Source organism: Patella vulgata, chromosome 3 (genome assembly GCF_932274485.2).
Source record: "Patella vulgata chromosome 3, xgPatVulg1.2, whole genome shotgun sequence".
Classification (NCBI taxonomy): Eukaryota; Metazoa; Mollusca; class Gastropoda; family Patellidae; genus Patella; species Patella vulgata.
In genome coordinates, this window is record NC_065881.2 from 21,695,064 (window position 1) to 21,716,204 (window position 21,141).

Genomic DNA, 21,141 nt, shown 5'->3' on the forward strand with positions numbered 1-21,141 from the left:
GTATTAAAATTGTTATACCTCATTAGACATGGCTCTTTTTATTAAAATATTATTTTTGTTTTTGTTTTTCAATGTTACCGCTCTGTTCGAATGGCGGCCTGTTCGGTAATTTCCGCGAACTTCCGACTGATGCAAAAACCCCATATCTTTCATGTGAAGATTGAAATTGGCACAAATAGTTATGATAATTCGCTTCTCTAGAAACAAAACCGATCGTAATCTCCAATTTTAATGTTTCACTCCACACAAATTTGAAATAATTTGCGGAGATTATTTCCCATCATGCCTGTGAAAAATGTCAGCGCCCATGAATGTTATCATGTTGATTGTCATAAGTGTTCATTTCTTCCAAAATTCACTTTGGTGAATCGTATTTTGTGAAACTATTGAAAATGATATAGCTATTGCTGCAATACCGAAATGTCTTCGAAAATATATTGCAGACATCATTTTTTAAAGCATATTCTAAATCTACGAAAGCCAAAACTTTCAATCAAACATAACCAAATTTTGGGTTGTATTGTTGACAATGATAATTATGATATTAAAAGTCAAAGACACCGGTCAAACGAACGAGAAAAGGGTCTAAGCTCGTTAGTGCGCCCAATTCCTGTGAAACTAGCAAATAGTGTAGATGACATTAATGTGGGAGCTGAATTGACAGGAGGAATTAAAAAAGGTGAACTGTTTTGTTTGGCTTTGCTTGCCACTGGCACTGTACTGTCGCTTTCTCACACCATCCCCATTGAGTGACTTCAGTTTTGGTAGTTCCACCCCACCTGTAAATATGAGGCTGGTAATGAAATAAAATGTATATCATATGTTCAGTTACTAAATGCCGTATAAGGATTTCAACTATAAATTAGACATTTATTAACATGACAGGAACATTATCAAGTCTTGATGCCTTTGGATAGGTCCGATTTTAAGTAGTTTAGAATAGTTCACATATTTAATGATTTAATCTAAAAATGATGAAGGGAGGCTAAGCTTCGAACAACCAATGCAGTGGTTACAATCAGTGCACACATCTTGTCAATCTTCAAAGGCTAATATCTTCGCTCAGAAAAAAGTAATTTAAATAAAATTTTCAGTTTATTCATTTTGCGTTATCTATTATTGAACTATTATAGCAAGAACGGCCAGCTCTTATCTATTATTGAACTATTAAAGCAAGAACGGCCAGCTCTTTATCTAAATCGTACATAATGTTTCTTTTAATTTCTGATGCAGCTCTTTAATATTGTATGTAGAATTTGCAAATATTTTACAAAGATACTAGGGGGAATTATGTTTGCTGTACGGTAACTGTCGATAGAGTAATAGTTCTATAACAGTCTAGTCTCCTTCAAATAATTTGAAATAAATGTTTGATCATACAATATTTCAGATATATACATGTATATGTATTTCAAATATGGACAAAAAAATCATCTCTTGACTTCACAATTCATAGAAAATTAAAAAGTTACATGTTTGAAGATTGAACACATAATATATTCAAATCCTATTTCTTAATGATCTCATTTAACTAAGAGACTGCTTTTTTTTTCAGATGAACTGTTGAAATTATTAAATCAATTTGCAAGAAGACCAATTGTACTGAAACTAGCAGCAGAAAATGGTTTAGATAGTAAGAATGTTTTCTACTGGGTAATCTTTGGCGAATTTGTATAAGAAAAAATAAAAATACACACACAAGAGATCCTTTTGAAATACAAAACGAAATATAAGAAAACAAAAGCTGTTACGTGATAATGCATGTAGCTGAAATCTACAATATAGTAAATAATTGTAATCAAAGAGGATCAAATCTTATCTTTCCATAGGAAAATATTGCTTCAATTACATGTACCTGCATTTTTATAGGGTACACATGTTCATGTATGCACATTACTGTTTAATTCGAGTTGAAGACTTTTTTTTAACAAATACTTTGTTTCAGTAGTGTTTGTAATTTTCTTATATAAATTATTATTATTTCAGCAACATTATTCCACAAAGCTTTTATAAGTTTCCGTTTATTTTGTGCCGATTCTGAACAGTTACCTGTCGATCTTCACATAGTTCTAAGTGATATTATACAAAATGCAGGTAAGTTTCTTTATGATATTACTCATATGGTAAAACATAATAAGGGAATATTGGCTTTGGTGGAAAAGGATTTTAATTTTTATCTAAATTTTTTTAAATTTATCTTTTTCAGGTCATGTTGATGATATTTTTCCATATTTCTTACGACATGCCAAACAGACATTTCCACATCTTGATTGTATGGAAGACCTACAGAATATCAGTGACCTTAGATTGCCAGCTAATTGGTAAGTATTGTACTAGTCCAGGTTATTTGTCCCCAGACATATAAAATCTATTAAAATTTAACATAAAGTAATAAATTTGATTTGAATTACTCAATTTTGAAATAACATTTCTTGACATAATGGTTTTAGATATTTCATTAACTTGTAGAAAGCATATGGTTGTATCACAAATAAAATTCTTACTCAATTCTTATGACATTATGCAAGATAAAATTAAAATGCCAGCAAAGAGACTACTGAAAAGTGTCAAAAATGTACTTTTGGGGTGGGGATATGGCTGGTACACGAATCCATTCATGTGACTAGGTTGTGCTTTTATGGCTTATTATATACATGTTTATGGCTTTATCTTTTGAGTTTCTAGTTAATTGTTATATGTGATGTTTCTGCACTGACTATTAGAATAAAATCGCTGTAGGTAATGCTCTGTATAACAAATTATTGATTACAGGTATCCAGAAGCTCGATCTACACCGCGTAAAATAATCATCCATGCCGGTCCTACAAACAGTGGTAAGACATACCATGCCCTGGAACGATTTCTATCTTCCAAATCAGGTGTATACTGCGGTCCTTTAAAACTTTTAGCTGCAGAAGTTTTTCACAAGAGTAATAAATTGGTGGGTATACATGATTATTTCACAGTTATTAATAATGGAAATCTTACGTAATACATACCTTATCTATTTTTGTGTGGAATTTAGTTTTAAACAGTATTCTGTATCGTTGATGTTTTCATTGAATCAACACTGGCAGGGGGCCATATGGTTGAGTAACAGGTCATTGTCCCCAACTAATACGTCCCAGACTCAAGCAGCAATGTGTGTCGGGAAAAACCTTTGGGATTTCTCTAGTCTGGTTCCTACTGTCATGGGTGGCATCTGTGTACAAATCGTTGTGCAAGTAAAAGAACCTGTGACAGTTGAAATTTGAAGAAGTGTAATGACCGAAGTGTTCGGTTAACTACTGAACTAGGCCTTACATTATCATTAACAGCAGTGTAATGTTATTTTTTGTGTTGATTTTTTTATGTGATCTAGTGTGTTGATATTTTCAGGGTTCACCCTCTGATCTAATATGTTGATATTTTCAGGGTACACCATGTGATCAAATATGTTGATATTTTCAGGGTACACCATGAGATCTACTGTGTTTATATTTTCAAGTACACATGTGGTCTAGCTAGTATGTTGATATTTTCAGGGTACACCATGTGATCTAGCTAGTATGTTGATATTTTCAAGTACACATGTGATCTAGTGTTGATGTTTTCAGGGTACACCCTGTGATCTAATATGTTGATATTTTCAGGGTACACCATGTGATCTGGTTACTGGAGAAGAAAGGCGAATGGTTAATGGAGATGATAATCCAACTGATCATGTTGCTTGTACCGTAGAGATGGTCAATGTTACAAAACCATGTAAGTTACATTAGAGACAAATTACTTAACAAATAGGGGGTGGGGGCTTCAAATTTAGTATAGCTAAACGAAAAAATCGTCCTGGACAGCATTACAAAGAAAAAAGCAATATGTATATTTTCCGGTCATTTCAAGAGCCATGGTAGTTCAGTGAATATGGCGTGACTCACTAACCATGAGGTTGAGGGTTCCATCCTGTAATTGGCCATAAAAGTTGCTCAGGATTCCCCTGAATATTTACATGTGGTTTTGTGAAACATACTATACATAAACTTTTGTAAACCTCCATAAGATACATATGCTTTGTGAAATGGTACCCTTGTCTTGGAATAGATTTCCGCTCATTAACTTCTGTAAGTTCTGTATGCTTTTAAATCTGTTATATAAACAGTTGAAGTTGCTGTAATTGATGAGATTCAAATGATAAAAGATCCACAGAGAGGATGGGCATGGACAAGAGCACTGCTGGGTCTCTGTGCACAAGAAGTACATCTGTGTGGAGAGGGTTCAGCTATTAATATGGTATCTGATTTGATGACAAGTATTGGTGATGAAGTTCAAGTACGTTATCTTTTACTTGATTTTACTTTGGCGCAGGATAGCCTTGTTGTTGCTGACGTGTCCTTAAACCTCATTCAATTCACTTAATTTTTGGGTAGATGCTAAGTTTTTATTTTCCTTAGAATCCAAGGAGATTTTATAGAATCATTAAAAGCAATCTGATTAAAACACAGATCCTACTTCGTTTCGTTTTTATAGTTCAAAATTCGTTTTACTTGTCTTTAATACACTAGGATCTGGAAGAGTTGTTTTCATTGACGTGTTCTGAATAGTGTGAGATATTAGCCAATGAAACTGTCTGTTACGGCGTGGGTAATCCACTAGTAACATCAATGCTGATTGGTTAATCAAATGTCTGACGTCATAGTGTAGGCCATCGAAAGTATAAAAAACGAGACGAAATATAGATCTGTATTTTAATCAGATTGCATTAAAAGATTCTCTCTTATAAACTGTCCTAGAATGTTTACCCTGGAAAGTGAGACAACTTGCTGGTTCTGATATACTGTTCATCAACTGTTCACACATATTGTATAGACAAAATATCTCTACGTTTTTGAAGTTTGAGTTGGAAATTTGTTTATAAATTACATTTCATGTTTGTCCAAAATATTTGTCATATAACAAAATCACAGTTACTGTGCAAATGTGTCACCTATTCTTTGATTAGTATTTGTGTATTAGTAGAATGTCTAATCGGATATATTTTATGACTGTTTTCAAGAAATAAATGTTGTTTTAATATGCTAATTTATTTAAATATATTATAGGTGAGGAAGTACAAACGTTTAACAAAGTTGACATATTTAGACTACGCTGTAGGTAGGTATAATTCTATGGTAACTGACGTAGTGTCTGGCATATCGCCCTGTATGGGTAGGTTGGCTGGTGTGTAGAACTGTGCATAATTTAAAAAAAAACAAATTAGTCATTATATCTTTCGCTTAAATTGTAAAAAAATATTCTTAACTAGTCATAAGACTTAAGTGAAACCGTAAAAAAAATTTCACACTATATTATTGAGATGAGGCGGAGTCAAATTGGGACAAACACAACCGGCCTCACTTTAACGCTGATGGTGCGTCTGCGCTGACTAGTAACTACACCTATAATTTATAGCAAAACTTTCTGTCATCTTCTTAATATTGATGTCAGGCTCTCAATGATTTTATCTGAGCTGTAGTGTGACCTTATATTGTACAGTTATATATATTTATACGCCTATCAAAGTTCCCTCTTTTCTTGCTCAAATATATGAAATTTTGTGAGTTTTCAACAGAATATTTTAAATCTTGGTGAGATTGTTCATGGGGGAAATAAATATTTATGTTTTGGTATGATATTTTTTTTCCAGAATCATTTGAAAATGTCAATCCTGGTGATTGTATTGTGTGTTTTAGTAAAAATGATATTTATCATATAAGTCGCCAGTTAGAAATACGTGGCAAGGAAGTGGCAGTTATATATGGAGGATTACCCCCAGGTAAATAATCTATTTGAATGCTGTTTTACTTTCCTTTGCTATTTTGTGGACCTAAAGAAGAAATGGGATATGACTGTAAAAGTTTAATTTTATTGTTTTTATATTTAATTAAAAAGGCAACTCATTTAAAGATGGGTTCCCAGAAAAGTATTTATCGGGTAGTTATTTCCAATAAAAGTATGGCAATTTTGGTATATATGGAAAGCAGAAATATCCAATCTTACTAGAAAAATACTGGATTCCCTGAAAAACACTCATGGAGCGCACACAGGACGAAAATGTTAGGGTTTCCCTAATCGACAGCCTGACGATTAGGAGAGTCTGCGCGCGTGACTTCAAAGGCTGCAAGCGGAGATTGGGCGCTTGATGTACATGTTGATAAACTTTATGAAGCGTTAGACGTACAACACTTTCTGAGATAAAAATCACGGAAAAAGACGCGGGCAGTGGATAATCCGAAAATTTAATTAGGCTTCGATATGTGTAATAAATAGTCTGCGATTAAAGACAACATCGTCTTGTGTATGCAATGAATTCTCCTCCGAGAGGGAGTGGTAAGTAACGTGACACAAACATGACCTCTTTTGATCGATTTTTCTATAGCCAGGGTATTCCCTGGCAGTTGCAATGTTTTGAGAAGGATTTTAAGCAAAATTATGATAAATTAATTAGTTTTAATATGTTTTTAGTCCAAATATATCATCAAATCACCCAGTTTGTACCCGGGAATGTATCTTTAAAAATCATCATAATAAGGAAATGTCATTTTAAACAAATTACCTCAATTCCACCCATGTATGCTTGTACCTAGTCATTCAGATAGGACACAAAAACCAAGATCCACCTTATATATTGGTGTGCATGCTAACGATTATTTATGACTTGAAATAATGTTGTATTATTATTATTCATCCAATATACCTTTATTTCCAGGTACAAAACTTGCTCAAGCCCAGAAGTTTAATGATCCAAATGATCCATGTAAAATAATGGTGGCTACAGATGCTATTGGTATGGGATTAAATCTGTAAGTTTACATTCAGAGTTTGTTTCAGAGTAACCCGGGTTTCGGTTTATTTTCTCAAACCTTAATTAAAGTCTTGGATCTCTTCGACCGCAGTACTGCACTATCAAGAAGGGCGTTATTGGGATCTAAGATGACGATGTGTGCAAGTCCAAACATAACAAAGATCTTTTGCATAGTAAAGATTTGACATAGTTATAATTGACGAGTAATCAAAATGTCCGTCTGTCTCTTGGTGGTTTAACGTCTACTTCCACAGTAGTGATATCACAGCCATCAAAATGTGATAGTGATATTTATTAGATAGCTGGCAGTTATGAAGTTTCTAGTGAACACATTTTATTGTAGAATAGGTTCATGAGTAAAGGATATTTATTACACAAAATATTTGAACAAAGTAGGCCATATTTGTTTGTAGAGGATTGTCTCGCGGTTGAATTTATTTTGTATCGACGAATACACCCGAAGTCAGATACTTCACATGGTTGTGAACAGTGTCTACAGTATACAATCCGATATTCATATCGATTACTCCTACTCGCAAGCGAATTATTGAAATAAAAATTGAACCATGTGTTAGTCCCAAAGTGGACGTTAAACCCCCTCTCTCTCTCTTTCTCATATAAATTAGTGAAAGGAGTAGAAAACAATTTGAACTCTAATTGCCCACTTCAAGTCAAGTTTATATATGTGGGCTACTCTGTGTTCTGAAATAAAAGGTTTTGGAAAGATCAAGCAGGATATCAGTCTTGTTTTATGGCCTAGTAGAATTCAGTCATGGTGTAATTAGTTATTTTTCTGTGATTATAAGATTGTGGGGAAACAATGAAATAACTTGAAAAATTTCAGGTCAATCAAGAGAATTATATTTTATTCGATGATGAAACCAACTTTAAATGAAAAAGGTGAGAAAGAAATGGATGTTATCAGTACGTCACAGGCATTACAGATCGGAGGTCGAGCAGGACGATATGGTACAGAATATGAAAATGGTGAAGTAACTACATTTAGAAGTGAAGATTTAAACATATTGAAAGATGTCTCGTCTAGGTTGATTGAACCCATTGAAGTGAGTTTAGTTTAAACAATATTTTATTCAATAAACTGAATTGGATTGAACAACAGGCAAAGGCCTATGTAAGTTCTCTCCAAACATATAAAATAGTTAAATTTTATGTTTAGAATATACAATGGTGGATATATGTACAGACAGTGAGTTTTCAATTTATAATGCTTATACTGAAACACCTTCACCATGTCAGCTTATTATATTTGTCAGATACAGAGAGAATTTAAATGCATTACTTTTATAAACTATAGACTACGGTGTTTTTCATTCATACCTACATCTATCTATCTATAAAATATATTACATGTAGTCCAGTATCTTTCATATAGAAACACTGAGCCAAATAGATTTATAGATCAGTTTGCCTGTTTTTGTAACACAAGTCGTAATTCCTGCCTTCAACAGTTGATTCTTGTGGACAAGCTTGAGAGTTGATTATTTTGTGGTTATGGGGAGAGTTATTGCCCTTGCTTCAAAATTCAGTGAACTGGAAAATATGATTCCATAACAGAATTTCATGAAACTTGTAAGTTACAAGTTGTAATGTTTTCTGATTTACACAGAAAGGCCAATCTTATTAGACACTGTTCAAAGTGGTGTTTTATAGAAAGGTATTTGAGGAAAATGTATTAAATTTATTCCTTTATGATATAATTACATATTTTTTTATATAAATCAAGTTTGTCTTATTCTGATTTATTTTGTAGCAAGCTGGTTTACATCCAACAGCAGATCAGATAGAATTATTTGCTTATCATCTACCTAAAGCCACTCTTTCTAATCTTATAGTAAGTTATATTTTATATGTCCTGATTCAATTATGCTATCGGTACTTATTTCCGACTGAAAGGAAAATATACACTTTCAGACCATACACAAGAAAAAGTCTTACATAGGATACTTACATAGTGCTAAACTCCAAACAATAAAGTCTGCTCAAAGCGCACATAAAGTAATTTCTAAGTTACGTTAAAGTTTGTCTTACAAAAATAATTTTGGTCCAAAAATTAACGTTAGTTATGACCATATGACCATGTAAAGTTCACACCGCTATCTTTAGTTTTACTGAATGCCTAATAGGATAATTCATTTTTATTCATGAACATAAATCAGCTGAAGATGCTATCTATCCTTCCCAGGGTCTTTTTTTCTACATTAATTTGTCTAAATTACATCTAAAGAACACCTTTCAGGCATTAGTTTTGTTAAATTAAAATAAGGAAAATAATTATTTTGAAACTTTGATGTGGAACATTGTTTTGAATGAAATACTATTGTTAAATTTCACAAAATAAGTATAGTCACGTGGAACTCAATGTGATTAAAACACAGATCCAATTTCGTTTCGTTTTTATAGTTCAAAATTTCGATTTTACTTGTCTTTACTACACGTGGATCTGGTAGCGTTGTTATTTAACTTGTGTTCTGCTTGAAATGAGGGGTCAGCCAATCCAATGGTCTGTCGAATCGAGCGTTTGACCTTTTTTGCGCGGAACTGTGGGTAGACATTAGCGGCAATAGAAATCAAAACAAAGCAAAAGTAGATAAAAACTACATGGTGATCGCTAATCGAATGACTGACGTCATCGGGTCAAATGTCGCTTGCTTCGTACCTGACGTCATAGAACGTGAACTCCCACTATAACTTGTTAGATCTACATGTAGTGTAGACCATCGAAAGTATAAAAAACGAAAAGAAATATAGATCTATATTTTAATTAGATTGCATGGAACTTGGAGACGGGGAAATTTGTACTGAACAAAAGAATTTGACTTTACAGTAAATGGCCACCACTTCCACACTCTTTTTGTTCCAGGTTATTACGTCTACCTCCAAAATCATCAAGTTCTGTTGCATGAACTTTAAACACTATTTCTCGGTCACTCTTACAATAAACTGTGTAATTTCTATTGTAGGATATATTTGTTACTCTATGTCGATTGGATAATGATAATTATTTTATGTGCGATATGGAAGATTTTAAGTTTTTAGCTGATATGATACAACATGTGCCTTTAAATTTACGAGTGCGGTATACCTTCTGCTGTGCTCCGATACCTAAGAAACAACCATATGTCTGTACCATGTTCCTTAAGGTAAGTAAAAAAAACTACCTTGGAAACAAATAGGATTAAGGATCTTGTCATTTTGACAGGTCAATGAACTTTTGGCCATTTTTATTTTATGATGGTAGTAAGAACTTTGTCTGGACAGAAGATGATTCTATCTTTTCTACAAATTTCAACAATCAAGGGATGAGATCGTCAATTTAAACTACTGTGGTGCACATGATGATGAATCTTCTGTTTTCTATCCAATCCAAATGGCTCTGAACACTTCCCTTGTCAGACTTGGGAACTATGCATGGAAAATCTTGAATACCCATGACTGGATACACTAAATAATCACATATTGTTTGTGTCAAGGTTGTGATTGGAACTTTGGTCTTTCTAGAAGTGTGGTAGACAACATATTAGACACATACACCTCTTAGATGTAAATACTATATTATAAACAAGAGTTTGGTTATTATTTCAGTTTGCCCGTCAGTTTAGTAGAAATGAGCCATTAACACTAGACTGGTTGTGTCTACAGATTGGATGGCCATTTGCACCACCCGGTGTTCTTGCCGACTTGGTTCATCTTGAAGGTGTATTCGACATACTCGATCTATATCTATGGTTAAGGTAAGCATAAAACCCCATGAAACACTCTTAAAGGCAAACAATCGTTTTCTGTTTAATTGGTTGGGCAAAAATACCTTATTCTTCAGTAGTTTTAGGTCAGTGCCTGTCGGGTTTACAACTGTTTACTTTCCTGAGAGGTGTTGAGTAATTAACAGACTAATTAATAACTCAACACTGCATGGAAAAGTAAACAGTTGTAAATCCACCATGCCTCATCTTATCTAGACAAAACCATTTTATACTATGCGACAATGGGAACCCAATATTTTTCGATGATTATTAACATATTTAAACAAATTGCCAACAATGGTTTGAAACTAAATATTAAATACAGAAACTTCACTAAAACAGTACAACTACTCAATACCCGAATTCTAGTGTGGTTTAATGGACTAGAGTAAGGCATTAAGTAATATATTGAAACAAGTCCGAGACCATTAAAAAAACTTAAAATACAGACACTCGCTCGTGCTTTGCAATGAAATAGAAATGAAATGAAATGAAATGAAATAGGGTTTAACGTCCTACTGTTCTGCTCCTAAACTGGGCTAATGAAGACGGGCATACGCCATGCAGTGTGCTATGAGGGAAATTTTGCCCGGGCAGTAACGCCACAGCCTACTCTTATTTCAAATTCCAACTGCCAAGGGATCTTTTACGTGCACGCCAATGTGTACACGGGACCTCGGTTTTTCATCCCATCCGAATGACTAGACCGCGGTCCTTGTCAGGCCCTCCGTCCTGCATCACTGACAAGGGGAAACCACGCAGCAATGAAATACATCACACGGGTCCAAAATTTTAACTCGTATAAATAATGTATGCTTGGCACATTGCCCGTACCATTATGTGAAATAATGGTCCACAAACATCAAAGGATAAGGTCACATCTGTATTTTATCTGTAATTAGGTGATTCAATGGTTATTCTGAATAACATGAAATACAACATTTGATATATACTCAGCCAAATTAAAAACTTGACACTGATGAATTTCAACAAATTTTTTTTTCTGGTAAGTCAAATAAATTTTAAAGTGTTTCTAACGATAGTAAGTAGTAAGAAGCCTTTAATTTCATAAAATTGTAAAGTCACGTGATCCACACTTTTGAGCATATAAAGATAAAAAACCTGAAAAACACGTGCAAACACAAACTCGTGAGGTCAATCGATGCAAGTTTGCTTAAACTGAACACGCACACTTAACTTGAACTGGAAAAACAAATTAAAATTGTTATTTTCATCCTTGTTAGAAAATGCCGCGCCTTTCAAATGTAGAACGTCTACGTGCTATAGGTAGGCCCTATGCTGGTCATTCTGTGGTCACTGTTGCAAGAGCCTTTAATTGTTCACGCCAGACAATAATTAATCTTAGAAAGAGAGTGCTTCAAACTGGAACTATTGCCGACCGCCAAAGATCGGGAGCGCCACGTGTGACGTCACTCCAGGAAGATCAAGGAATACGATTACGTCATCTTACAAACAGATTTGTCACTGCAACCTCCACATGTAGAGAGATGTTTGGTGGAAGGGTAACTGCACAAACTGTTCGAAATCGCTTGCAGGCTGCTGGTCTTCAAGCTTGGAGGCCCTATAATGGACCAATATTGACACCTCTTCATCGCCGTAACCGACTTGTGTGGGCCACAAGACACATAAGATTTACTCAAAGACAGTGGAATTCGGTTGTCTTTAGTGACGAATCTCGATCCACTTTGAGATTTGCCGATGGCAGGGCCCGAGTGTACCGCAGACGAGGTGAACGTTACGTTCAAGTATGCGTCAGAGAAGTTGACCGATTTGATGGCGGCAGCGTCATGGTTTGGGGTTCTTTTTGTGCACATGGACGTTCTCGTCTTGTCCAAGGGAACTTAAATGCTGTCCAGTACAGGGATCAGATTTTGCAACCCGTTCTTCTTCTGTTTATGCAGAGACATGGGCCTGGACTAACGTTTCAACAAGACAATGCTCGACCCCATACAGCAATAGCTACCCAGAATTTTTTAAGAAATGCCGGTGTCCAAGTCCTGGATTGGCCGTCGCTTAGCCCCGACCTTAATCCTATTGAACACATCTGGGACGAACTGGGTCGACGTGTTCGTCAGCAAGTGAATCCACCAATGACGTTGCAGGACCTTCAATATGCTCTTGCTGAGCAGTGGCGACGTCTTCCTCGGGTAGTGTTTACTAATGTTCTGAGATCCATGAGAAGATGTTGTGTGGCAGTACGAGACACTAGAGGAGGCCACAACCGTTACTAAACACTTTATTCCGATTGTTCTCCAAGTCTGTGAATTTCATTTTGGGGGGTACTGTGACATCACGAACATTATCAATGTCAAGGACTTTCAGCGAGACGTATTCTTGCTTTCTGTTGATGTCAAGGTCGTCTGTGCACAACATAACACTAAAATAGTTGCCTTAAACCAAATATTAAAAATCTAGTCCCCAAAATCCCGAGTGTCAAGTTTTTAATTTGGCTGAGTATATTTATTTTCTTGATAGTTATAATGCATCTTTAAGCCTATTCTCACTTTTTTTTCGTAGCTACCGATTTCCAGAGATGTTTCCTGATGTAACACATATAAGAGATATGCAGACAGAATTAGACCAGGTTATCCAGCAAGGTGTAAGACAATTAACAACCTTACTCAAGTCACGCGAAAGTACCATGTCAACAGGAACACAAGACATTGAGGACGAATTTGAAATTAAAGTGAAAAAATCAAAAAGAAAGCATAAACTGAGATTAGACAGTTTAGTAAATGAATTAACAAAGATAGACAGTTCCGATAACAATGTAGATAAACAAAAATATGGTGGGCTTACAGGGAAACTTATAGGAGATGGGCTTATAACTTCTACAATGGCTGATAAAATGCACGAAGAATGGGCTAAAAAAATTAACAAAAATAAAAGTGATGATTAACAGTATCTGTGATTAAAATAATTCTTACCTAACTAATAGTGATAATTTATTATTTTATTGCCAGTTTTACACTATACCAGAAGTTGTGGAAGGAAGCATCCAAGTCATTATCATATTAAAGTAGGTAAACAAAAGAGACACTAACACTGTTTTCATAGTCAGATATATATAATTATATCTGACTATGAAAACAGTGTTAGTGTCTCTTTTGTTTACCTACTTCAATATTTATCTAGTGAAGAACACTTCCGTATCGGATTACTCGATCTATTGTTTTCATATTCCTGTTGGACGCGGATTCTACACTAGTTTTGCTCATTATCATATGACAGTTAAGCTTTTGGATTCTGTGTGAAATGTCATCTAATTGTGACAGTATTTATCTTTATAGGACATACAATTGCTAGACATCTTTTTTTCCGAATCAAGAAAAAAATGTGGATTCCATTGGATTTTATATGTTGATTTGTGGACTAAACAATCTGTTTTCTATCGAAAATTTTGTGTCTATATTTTCAAGTCAAAATTGAAACTCAATTTTCGAAACAAGTCCACTTTCTCTTAATCTTTCAAAACAAAAATTTAGTGGTATAGAACTTGACCAATTACTAATCCATCAAATAAACCCAAATAAAAACTTTATTTTAACCTAAATCAAATAGATTTATGTTGATGATATTGCTACTAAGCAGTTTTGTGTGTACCAGTTGGGGGAGACCCAGTGGTTCAGTGAATAAGGCGAAGGCTTGCTAGCCACGAGGCCTTGGGCCTGATGTTGGCTGAGAAATAGGACTTAGCCAAACCTTAAAAATCGGTTTGACTATGAACTTTGAAGTGTATTTTATTGAACAGTTTGTTTCAAATACTCTTTAATTACAAGAGAGAGAGAGAGAGAGAGAGAGAGAGAGAGAGAGACACTCTTAACTGGCTCAATTTTATTTCAACAATTCACTTGTGCATAGGGGTCTTTAGCAGTGGGAGGAAACTGGAGGACCCAGAGAAAACCCAGCAGGTTGGACAGGCGACCCTACTTCTTGTCACGTATAACCGGGGAATCGAAACCACGCCATTTGACTCAATGAGAGACTTTATGATACAGCGCGCGCGCACCCACGCTTACCGTTCATCCATCCAATCCCCCTTCTACCCCACAATGCCATGGATAATGATACTTGGCAATAAAAACACCCTAGAACTCCATTGGTCAGTTCCGAATAGGTTCATTTAATATAATCTGGCAGACCACACCAAGCAAATTAATCCCCAGAGAAAATTGCCGAAAATGCACACACAACAGACTTCATTATGGTTCAACGCTAAAACCCTTACTAGAGTCATCTCCCTTGAATTCAATGTCCGATTTAAGCACAAGCCCCAACTTCGGCGGATTTACCTGTAGGCTTGTCAGACTGAAGCCTAGGGCCTTCAAGATCTGGAAAGTTGTTGGGGGGCGGGGGGACTCGGGCTCCGGCCAAGGTGGATAATATTGTTGAAACTGTCGTTTAATTCTTACAAGCAGTGTAGTCTTAAAACATCCATCATCATCCTCGGCTCTGAATTATTTTTAAAACACACTTTCATCTACATCTTTTTCAATATCAGGGTGGTTTTAAGGTTCATGTACAACTATATCCTTGTCATCACACGGTGCTTTTCAGGTCTTTGATGTTAAATATGTCTGTTAATTGGTTGAACTCTTCTAATGATTAGTAATAAGAATGGTTTCGCATTGTACATATATATAGACCCTCAAGTTTACTAAATGTTATTGTGCTTGATAACGATAAGAGAATACTTATCGAAACGTCGTGCCTGTGTATAATATACCAGTGATTGTTGTCCCATATAACTGTATAGTTTTGTTTTGATCTATTCGTGAGGTTGGGGGATTTGGAAGGGTTTTATAAGTAGAAGAGTATAAGGCCTCCCTTTATCTAAATCCGGCACCGCCACAATCCGTAATAATTTCATGTTTTATTTTTGGAATAGGCCTACAACAGACTGCTTCCAAATAATGTATAATATGCAAACTTCTTGTAGATGTTCTTTAGGTGAATTTCTTGGCCAATCTTAGCTCAGGCTAAAAAAAATAAGCAATTGGATTTGTCGATGATTTGATTCTAATTAAGGGTGCAGAATGTTCACGTTTTGACTGACCACAAGACTTTAAAGCCAAAGATAAATCAAACGCATAATCTGATTCACAGAAGCAATCACTACCTAGTCAACACGAGAAAGCTATCCCAGTAAATTTCTGTCCTACCATCCGCGAGGCAACTTTCTACAGGGATACCTCATATATTTATCCAGTGTGCTTCAACATACTTTATATACCGTATAGACACGTCATACCCACGCGTACATGTAACGTCATTTGGCCCCTTATGTTTGTGCGATAACGATATTATTTGGTTATTTAAAGGGATCATGCCGGTTTTAATGAACACAGATCTAGCATTGTTAAGGGACAATATTGGTGTCAGTCATTATCACATATGTGATAGAACTGGTTAAGTTAAACACGTTCCAAATATAATTTTAACACAGAGACCATTGCTACAATAGATATGGAACGAAGATTTGATGAAACGGAAGTGACGAAAGCAAAAGGAACACACGAGTTATACTTAAGTATAGAATGAATAAAAACAAGGGAATGTACGGGCTGTTTCTATTTTGCTCATATTTAGTGACATTTAGTGACACCTCTTGTTGTTTAACGTTGAGGTGTACATTTCCAAAAACATTAAATAATTGGTAAAGGACTTTTGAGCCTTTTACAGATAGTGCTTTCTGTGTATTATTAAATCTACCGTTGGAAGTGAAAGGTACACAAACTTCATTCATATTTAACATTTTGTGTAAAAGGCAGGGGCAAATGCGCAAGCAAATGGAATCCACCCATGAACTAGTGATACTCTTTTTTTAAGTTTCATCTAAATCGAATAAAATTGTGACCTCTAGATGGTCCACAGCCTGGGTATTACATGATTTTATTATACTATTTTCGAAAAGGGGGTGGCTATTTGACGGGGAAGTTTCGGTCCGATTTTGCGGAAATAATTATTATTGTGTAACGGTGATATATTTGAACAGTTTTGAAAATAAGATACAAATTATGACCTCTATAGGACCCGTAAGCTAAAAACGTGATGTTCCTACAATCAGGGGATCAGAATCCAGAAAGTTACGGTCCAATACGAGCCAATATCGAAGAAACCCAGATCTTTGGGATATAAATATTTATTTTAAATTTCATCAAAATTGGATAAAAAATTCGAACCGCTGGATGGTCTACAACCTGGGTATTACGACCAGAAATGAAATGAAATGAAATGGGGTTTAACGTCCTACTGTTCTGCTCCTATACTGGGCTAATGAAGACGGGCATACGCCATACAGTGTGCTATGAGGGAAATTTTGCCCGGGCAGCGGCACTATCGCCTACTCTTATATCGAATTCCAACTGCCAAGGGATCTTTTACGTGCATTCCAATGTTTACACGGGATCTCGGTTTTTCGTCTCATCCGAATATTACGACCAGATCCTAATGTTAAAGCTACTGGCAGATTTCGTCAAGGTCACGACATGTAAACAGGGTTAGGGCAAATGATTGTTGCAGAGGATTGTGAGTTAGGGTAAGGGTTAGATCTTTGGTTAGGGTTTGCACTAGCCCTATTTACATCTCGTGACATTGGCGAAATCTGCAGATGGCCTGAATATTAAGATCTAAACTGAATATTATATGCTTTTAGGGGAGCGGCCATTTTGTCGGGCAGCACGGTCACATTTTCAGGAAATGTGAACTCAGCCGTAATTATGGTGTAACGGTGATATATTCTAATGCCTTTTAAATCGGATAAAAATTGTAACCTCTAAAGGGACCACAAGCTAAAAACGCGATTTTTCGTACAATCAGGGGCTATAATCCAGAAATAACAATCAGATATGCGCGAATATGGAAAGGAACCAAATATATATTTCAAGTTTCATGAAAATTGTGACCCCTAGTCTAGGGTTAGGGTTAGTGAAATAAAATTTCACTTCATTGCTGAGTAATTTTATTAGCCAGAAATCGCTAAGAAAGCGTCTCCGACGATCTAGATCCCCAAGAGCTTCCGGGGCCTAGGCGGCCCCTGGACCCTCGTCTACGGACCTAGTATGGTAGCCCCCCCCCCCCCCCCAATCAAGAATTGCTTCCGCCGGCCCTGCACTATGAACTTCAACTGTGTGTTAAGGATTAAAAGTTCTTGGATCAGTTCGACTTTGGTAGTATCAGACCTTACATTCTAGAGCTATAGCCCCTGCTTTTCACGCAAAATCTGAAGTATGTACGGATTTTGTAGGCACTCCAGGTGGAGGGGGGGGGGCTACCATTGTTGTCCCGTTCTGATGATCTTGAATGATAGGATAGCCCTTTTGATTTAACCTCTTCCCCGTCAATTTCTTACAAAATGTGGGCATATCTTGCACGGCAACCGCTTGTTTCAACTGGCCATAGCAGTGAATTATTTGATGGATAAGGGACACAAGGAAAGAGTATACATAAAACTCCATCCCGTCGTTTTTCTAATTACCTAATATATCATAGATACAACAGACATGAGATGGACTTGAAATAAAGATCGACCGTTCAGTTATCCATGGCGACCCTCGCAACCGCGGGTCTCTTAACCCTGGGAACAGTATAGAGCATAGCAGGGTTTTCTTCTTCTGAAAGTCTACGTTCTAGAAGTCTTACTTCTACTCACTTCTATGTTAAATTCAAGCCTTTTTGTTTTTAATAGAATAGTTGTTGCGTGCAACAACCTGGAGAAAAGGGTACTTGCGGCCGGGCCTAGGAAGACAACTCTATTCCTAAAGATGTAAAGGTTTTTACACATCGAACCCTATTATTATTATACACGAATTCATTATTGCAACACCTTTAATGTCCTCGTAAAAATATAAGAATTTTAGTCTTTTCTGTGTTAACAGTTGGCTTCCATTTATTACAATTTAAAGTAATCTATCTAGTAAATGTTTGCTACTCCTTTGATGACGTAGATATTAGAGTAATGTCGTCAGCACACATAATAGAGGTTAATATCAGATTATCTAAAATAACTCGATACACAGCATTATTATTGATATAAATATTAAAATCATTCAAGTATAGTATAAATAGGAGAGGCGAGAGGTTATCACCTTGGTTTACTCCAGAAAACGATACGAAATAATCTGAATATCTACCATTGTAATTAACCATATTTACATTATTATATCATACATTGATAAGAAAGGATTCAATGCAATCATTTTCTAAGAAAGGTCCCTAAAAATACAAACAGTTGTCTGAGGGGCATCTTATACCCTAACTTAGAGATGTTAACAGTGCAGGATATTACTGTCTTACTAATGATCATCATTTATATCAACATTATCAAATTTCCCCTCAATTTCTAATTTTAGGCATTACCCCACCCCAGTGCCCTCACAAGTCCAAACAGTTGCGCAAGGGCATTAACTAGTTTTACGTACATGGTTAAATGGCTAAAAATGTTTTACTAATCTATAAGACGATCATCATTCATATTAACATTATCACATGTTTTTAGGCATACGGCTTTCTATATCTCAGAAAAGCCCCCTCGAATACCTGATCGCAACTCAAAATCGAAATCTAGGCCTACTCAAAAATACTGTTCTAGAAAAACTTGGTCTCAATAATTCTCCTTTCAGGTGGCGATACTCCCCTTTCAGCCACCGGACTATTTCAGTTATCTTATCTGTTAGTAGACTACAGTTCCCAAGGTTTAACCGTGACATTCCTATTCCTTCGATCTCTTATCAATTTAAAGTAAACTTAACAACTAACTACCCAGTCTATATATTATTTGTACCTTTGCTGAAGCAACATGAAGATCGTTGCAGCTTTTATGATAACGTTTCTTGCTTTAAAAGATGCCAATGCCTCAGCAAAAAAAGGAATATGTGTTGTTCCAGAATCTTATTTTTGTAAAGATACCAATGCATTTCATAGCGTTTCTTGGTGGTAAGTCGTTTTGTTTTAACAATAATGGTATCAACTTACAGCCATATGGTCTTTCATAAGACAAAGCTAACATTAATCACCTTGACTGCTCCACTAGCTATTATAGAATGATAATTTTTGGAGAAAGGTCAAAATAATTGTACTCTGGACTTCTTCCCATTAAAGGCCACCCCTCCGTCCTCGCTCAGAAAAGCTAAGGAACCCAGAACATTCGCCAACGCTTTAGGGAAAAGGAAACCACTCATCTGACATATTTCCAGAAGGTTGAATCTTGTGCTTGAATGACAAATTGATATAGCTTCTCGAATGTGTACCGGGTTAGTTTCTATATTGTTTATGCATTCGTTCGATTCATACTGAATGAATTCATTTAAATTTTTCCAGGTACGATTGGGGAGCTTGGGAATATCCCCACAAGCACCATCATTGTACGAACAAACCAACTGGTGAATATGTACCAATGTTTTGGGGAGAAACATCAATCACTAGGGATAGTGTTCCAGCAGGTATCCATTATGTGCTAGGATTCAACGAACCAGATCATACAGACCAATCCCACATGAGCCCAGAGAAAGTCGCACAGCTCTGGCCAGCACTGGAAAGAAAGGCTCATGGTAAAAAAAATAATCAGTCCTGCTCTTGCTGGATGTGATAATACTAAACACTGCATAAGCTGGTTTACAGAGTTTTTCAAGGCTTGTAAAAATTGTCGAGTTGATGCTTTGGCTGTTCATAGTTACAGCTGTAATGCCGCCCATGTCGTTGACGCAATCAAAACCATATCTCAACATTTCAACAAAAAAGTTTGGTTAACAGAATTTGCTTGCGCTAGCGGTAAAACTGAGGCACAGCAACTTCACTTCATGTCGCAAATACTACCAAAGTTAGAGGCGTCTCCTTTTGTTGAAAAATATGCCTGGTTTGAGACACGACTGGCGAAAAACACGAGTTTTATAAATACTTCAGTTAATCTGCTGGATAGTCATACATCAACGTTAACCACATTGGGCAAGTTTTATGACAGTTACAAATATACTGGAATTGTAGGTTAAACAGGTCCGGATATTACGTCAAAATAAATTAATGTTCAAACATTGGTTGATTTTAGAAACCAAAGAGAATAATAAATAATTCTAAAGTTTGTCTATACAAGAATCTTTGCAATTCAAGAAAATAAAAAAAAAAACTAGTGTGAAATGAGTTCAAACAGGATGAATGTATATTATAAACCATGGGATTTCTATTACCATTTCTATTACCCAAACTAGGTCATTTCGGGACTAACACATGGTTCAATTTTATTTTAATAATTCACTTGCGCGTAGGGGTCTTTAACAGTGTGGGGGGGGGGGGGGGGGATATTGATGTGAATCAAAATAAAGACCAAAACAATTCAAGACTTTGTGTACCTGTGGATAATGTGTGGCATTGATTATTAAGAGTGACAGGTTACTTACTTAAGCGACAAAAAAAAAAAAAAAAAAAAAAAAATCGCGATACGCGAATCTTGAGAATGTGAATCGCGATTCAACGATATATCACTCCCGCACTAATGCCACGGATTAACATAATCATCTTGAAGTTAGGGTTTTTCTCCCAAGAGTCCCC

The 21,141-nt window shown here is 35.8% G+C and overlaps 1 protein-coding gene across 1 annotated transcript; it reads left to right on the top strand.

Annotated features, from left to right (window-relative positions):
* Positions 1–298: 298 nt before the first annotated feature.
* On the top strand, positions 299–13,534 carry LOC126815537 (ATP-dependent RNA helicase SUPV3L1, mitochondrial). Its single transcript, XM_050541226.1, has 15 exons — positions 299–679; positions 1,556–1,633; positions 1,987–2,094; positions 2,207–2,321; positions 2,773–2,941; positions 3,633–3,744; positions 4,136–4,305; positions 5,076–5,127; positions 5,660–5,788; positions 6,722–6,815; positions 7,662–7,881; positions 8,589–8,669; positions 9,799–9,978; positions 10,421–10,569; positions 13,117–13,534. The coding sequence occupies exons 1-15, from the start codon at positions 421–423 to the stop codon at positions 13,496–13,498; spliced, it is 2,298 nt and encodes a 765-aa protein (XP_050397183.1). The 5' UTR covers positions 299–420; the 3' UTR covers positions 13,499–13,534.
* The last annotated feature ends 7,607 nt before the right edge of the window (positions 13,535–21,141 follow it).

Coding starts and splice junctions, on each gene's coding strand:
- LOC126815537 (XM_050541226.1), top strand. CDS start 421: ATGTCTTCGAAAATATATTGCAGACATCATTTTTTAAAGCATATTCTA. Junction 2,942..3,632: donor TTCACAAGAGTAATAAATTG/GTGGGTATACAT, acceptor TGATATTTTCAG/GGTACACCATGTGATCTGGT. Junction 3,745..4,135: donor GGTCAATGTTACAAAACCAT/GTAAGTTACATT, acceptor TTATATAAACAG/TTGAAGTTGCTGTAATTGAT.